General features: G+C 43.0%; 1 protein-coding gene across 1 annotated transcript; it reads left to right on the plus strand.

The window, feature by feature from the left end:
* Positions 1–878: 878 nt before the first annotated feature.
* G0S2 (G0/G1 switch 2) lies at positions 879–3,019 on the plus strand. Its single transcript, XM_060772830.2, has 2 exons — positions 879–1,030; positions 2,307–3,019. Exon 2 carries the CDS (start codon positions 2,351–2,353, stop codon positions 2,669–2,671), a length of 321 nt encoding a protein of 106 aa, XP_060628813.2. The 5' UTR covers positions 879–1,030; positions 2,307–2,350; the 3' UTR covers positions 2,672–3,019.
* Positions 3,020–5,225: the final 2,206 nt, after the last annotated feature.

The following is a 5,225-nucleotide window of genomic DNA, read 5'->3' on the forward strand; positions in this document are numbered from 1 at the left end:
ACATTTTTATTTATATAGATATATATATTATATTATTTCACATATTGCAAATATGTGAAATAAATAAATAACTGAATCCAACCTTTGCTCTGCCAAACTGAACTTTCGACACATTATACTCTAATTCGTTGGCATGACTTGATAGGATTTGGAAAGCCACCTGAATTCTGAAAATATTCTGTACCTTGTGGAGGGCCCAAGTTTGCACATGCCTGAATACCCTGTAGAATTAATATAGCTTGACAGTACTTTAACTGCATTTTAGATTTGATGTTAGATTCTTTAAAGTTTGAAGAGACCTCATGGGCCACCCAGTCCAACCTCCTGCCAAGAAGCAAGAAAATCAAATTCAAAGCACCCCCGACAGATGGCTGGATGCTCTGGAATAATGGGAGTTGTACTTTGGTGAGGCACCAGTACTCTTTGGCAGAGGAGTCTAGAGGCAAAAGAAAGTGGTGTCAAACTGCACTGGCAAGTTTTTGATGGGCAGAATGACAGGCAGCTGAAACTCTGGAAGGAGGCATAGGTTGGCCCCCGCCTGCTCCCAGCCCTCCTTGACCCCTCAACCCTTGGCGAGCGGAGGACGCGTCCACGACGCCTGCTACGTGACTGTCGCCTTCCCGCACACAAACACCCCTCCCCTTGGGAGAGACGAGGCACGCTATTGATGAATGGAGAAGGGTCTCCAAGCCCCAGCGCTCTCCAAGAGTCCGGCGGCCAATGAGCGGCTGCGTGTCTGCAGCGTGCTCGGCGCATGGGGCAGGCCCATTGGTCAGCCCCCCGACTCCCCCCCCCCCCCCGCGCGTCCCCGGGTCCAGAGGCAAGGTCGCGCGGGCTCTGGCGAAGGAGGCGGGACTTCTGGCCACGGCGCGCGCCTATAAAGAGGCCAAGGGTCTGCTTTGCTTTCCAACGCAGGGCGCTGCTGAGCCAAGCCGAGTTCTTCCTTGGAGAAGCTTGGAAGGGAAACGCACGCTCGCTCGCTCCAAAGCCCCCGATTCAGGCAGGCAGGCGGACAGACTGTGGCTCTTTGGTACGTACTATTCAATATCAATACCCATCAGTGGGAGCAATTGGGAGAATTTAGATCCGGTGATGCTCATTGTTTTGGACAGAGTATGCATTTCGTAGAAAGGCTTTGGTTAAACTCAGGTTTTGCAAGGGAGGCTTGCACGATTGATTGCAGTTTGAGCTCACTTTTTACTGCTACTTGGCTCAACGCTATGGAATCATGGGAGTTGTAGTTTGGTGAAGTGGCAGAGAAGGCTGAAAATCTATTTCTGCAACTCCCATAAGCACTGAGGCATAGCAGCTAAAGGGGCGTCAAACTGTATTCATTCTGCAGTGTAGATGGGGTCTTCTTGGCTTTAGGATGTGGCTTTCACCAGCATTATTTGGCAGAGAAGGCTGAAAATCTACTTCTACAACTCCCTTGATTCCATAAGCACTGATGCATGGCACCCAAAGGGGTGTCAAACTGCTTTCATTCTGCAATGTAGATGGACTCTGCTTGACTTGTGGATGTGGCTTTCTTAGAAGACATTACAAGGCCATTGTGTATTTATTTATTTAAGGAAGAAAAGGCTGTTTTCAAAAAAAAAGCTTTGCAAGTTATCTACACCATGGAATTGATGCAGTTGACATCACTTTGGCTGCCATGCGTCAATGAAGTTGAATCCTGGGATTTGCAGTTTGGTGAGGCACTTAAAATTACAGAGAGCCAAAGACCTTGTGCAACTACAATTCCCAGGATTCCATAACATGGCAGTTAAAACGACATCAGGCTGCATTAATCCTGCAGTGCAGAGATGAACCCTTGGGATGGCATTTCTTTAATAGCCTGTCTATAAGATCTTTGTCATTTTGTATGGCCTTGAGCTAGCCATACTCAGGCTCCTTCCACACAGCTGAATAAAATTCCACATTGTCAGTTTTGGACTGGGATATAGGGCAATGTGGACTCTGATATTCCTGTTCAAAGCAGATATTGTGGGTTTTTCTGCCTTGGCATTCTGGGATATAGGGCTAAGTGGCTGAGGGGGGAAAGGAAGGGGCCTGAGGCAGTTAGGAATGGTGGGAGCTGAAATCCAAAACAACAGGAGGGGCAGAGTTTGCCCATGTCCACTCTAACCTAAGCAAACATGGAGGACTGAGTACAATACCACTATGTGGAGATAATACTTTGTAGTGTTTGATATGGTGAGTTTTTATACTAAAAGTGCTTCAGTTGTGTTTCTTCAAAGCCTGGAAAGGGCTTCCTTCATTGAGCTTGTCACTCATGTGCTGCTTCTCCTTGTTTTGTTCTCTAGGTCTTTACCATTACGGCTTGCCCACTTGTCTCTCTAGCTGAGCCATGGAGACGATGCAAGAGCTGATCCCCTTTGCCAAGGAGATGATGAGCCAGAAGCCCAATGGGAAAATGGTCAAGCTGTACATGCTGGGGAGTGTCCTGACCTTCTTTGGGGTGGTTATCGGCCTGGTGGAGACAGTCTGCAGCCCTTTCACCTCTGAAGGGAGGCTGGAAGATGAGGGGGAAGAGGAGGAAGAGAAGAGACCTGCTCCCCCCTTGACAAAAGAGGACTTTGCTCCTCAGAAACCAGAGGAGGTGATCTTAGAAAAAAGCAAGCAGGAGCTGGCAGTGAGGAATTCAGTGACCAGGCAGCGTGCATCCTAAGGAGACATTGGGTCTGGAGAGAATGAGAACATGTTGGCCTGTGATGTGCAGACGGGCTTCTCTTTTTTGTTCTGATATGGCAGATATACAAACATCCAGAGAACTGTTTCTGTGCAACTGCCAACATAAAGAGACTCCTTATAAACTATGCTGTTTTCTATTTTGCTGCTGTGCAGCAGTTTTACTATGCAGCTGTTTCAATCTCACATACCTGTTCTCTTGGTATGACTGCGCAAAGCTGGTAGCATCTTGTACCTACTTATGTGAGGGGTTATTTTTTTTTTTATTCTGACTATACCACAATTTTGCAAATATTTTACATTTTAAATAAAACTATTTTATACCTGATGCTCATTGATTCCAGTCTAGCTCTTTTTCTTGGGTAAAGGGAGCTTTTTCAGGGGCTCTTTGTGGGTTTGGTGGAGACTACACAGTGAAAAACATCCTTAAGAGTTGAGCCCCCTTTGTTACAAATGTTTCCATGGAAATAAAAGATTTTAAGCCAAGTAAAACCATGTTAAAGCTATGGCAGAGTGTAGGTGATAATGTGAAGACTGACTTTCTATAAACACCTGCAAGGGTATAATGGGTTCATATATCCAGTTTAAATATAGTAGAGAAACTGGGGTATGGATGTGTTACCAAGTTTTACTAACCATTGTTTTGGTACATTAATCATTTATTCCATCATATACAGATTCAATCACAGGCTGAGACATTAAATTGTTTTATAAAACCAGAGGTCTGCACACAAACTGCCATGTGTTCTGAATATGTCTCTAAAGATTAAGGGGACCTGCCCCACTCTCTCTCTCTTTATCTCTGCTTTTTCTTGATTCCTAGACCCAAGTAGAGTGAAAACTATGGAGAAATAAATGTCGCAGAAGGGTCCTGAGTCCCTAATCACAGTGTTGTGTAGCCCAAAAAGTAGTTTTACAGGCCATTTTGAGCCAGAAACAAATCTAAAAAATAACTCCACCCTTTTGTGACTGAATGAATGAGGCTAGGGGCTGTTTATGCACTGGGAGAATCTCTTATCTCCTTTCCTTTCAAGTGGTAAGAGTTTCATTCATAAGTTTGTGGTTGCAGAAATAGAGTGATTTCAAATTGGGTCCACCTTTTTGAAACCCTCTGAAATAATAGTATTCAGTATGTATCTTCCATAACTAGGAAGCCTCAATTTCTAAAAGCGAGTTCCTGTTATGGAACTGATACCACCTCCTTTAATGAGGCTAGTATTTTCAGAATCACTACTGATGTTATTTTAGGCATTGGAATTTTCTTAATTTTAAATGTTTCCTATACCAAGTGCATATGTCTGAATAGCTTTCTTAAACCCATAATTGATATGGATTGCTTTTGACTATCTGACACAGATGTTGTCACTGGCATTGTGCAGAAAAATGTGCAAGTTTATATCTATGTACTTTTTTTCTTATAATGTGGGAAGGCGGAAGGAAAGTGGAGAGATCTTGCAACCCTTCAGATCATCATCACCTATGGTGAGGAATGTTGGGACTTGTAGCACAAGAATATATGGTTGTTACAGCAGTCCCCCTTCAAGCTAAGTGTGGCGTATAGCAGCTTTATCCTAGAGTTTTTGTGCCAAGATTTATTGAGGAGGTTTGTACTGTATTCCTTTGAGGCTTCCACAGATGAGTTTCCACTTATGATTTCCCATTTGAACCTATGTCTCTCAGAACCCAAGTTCAGTATTCAAACCACTACACAATTTATAAGTTCTGGAGTACTACAAAATCCCCACCTCTGAGTTGGAACATCAAACAGTTTAAAATATTAAAAGGGCAGAGATTCTGAGATTATTTTTAATTAATTTAGTCTCAATTCCCTAGCCAGTGTGACCAGTGGTTGGGGATTATGAGAGCTGATTGCCAGCATCATCTGGAAGTAAATTTTTGGGGTTGGACTGGGTGGCCCATGAGTTTTCTTCCAACTCTATGATTCTATATTAAGTACTGTTTGCAACATCTACACATTTGTACATTATTGAAAAATCATAAAACCCACCACTTGCCAGTTACTTTAGTGCCTTTGTGTTTCAAAGCAATCATGACTTTCCCAATGCAATATTCTGTCTTTACAGAAGAAAAAAAAGACGGGGCCTCACATCAACTTTGCTACTGGATATAAATAGAAGGTCATAGCGCGGGGCTACATTGTGTTTTCTAGAGATACAATAAAGGTCTCTTGTTCCCACTTGTGGCTGTAAACGGGCGGTGAACAAAGATGGTGATGTTGCAGAAGAAGCTGGTATCATGACCACTTCACTCCCTCTCCATGGTCACTTTGGATATATGGAATCTTATTTTGAGAAGCAATTTGTATGGTACCATTATCAGCAGATCATCATTATGGACAGAGGTAAAAAAGCAAAGCTGAGAAAGATTACATGAAACCAGCAATTTGCACAAATATACTGTTAACCAATAGGTATTGTTTATTTTGTGGTTCCAGTTTGCATAAGCATTTTGAAACATTCAACTAAATCTGTGATTATTAATTAGATTTAGAGTTTTGGTTTTTTTAGGGGTGC

This window comes from Anolis sagrei, chromosome 4 (genome assembly GCF_037176765.1).
Source record: "Anolis sagrei isolate rAnoSag1 chromosome 4, rAnoSag1.mat, whole genome shotgun sequence".
NCBI lineage: Eukaryota > Metazoa > Chordata > Lepidosauria > Squamata > Dactyloidae > Anolis > Anolis sagrei.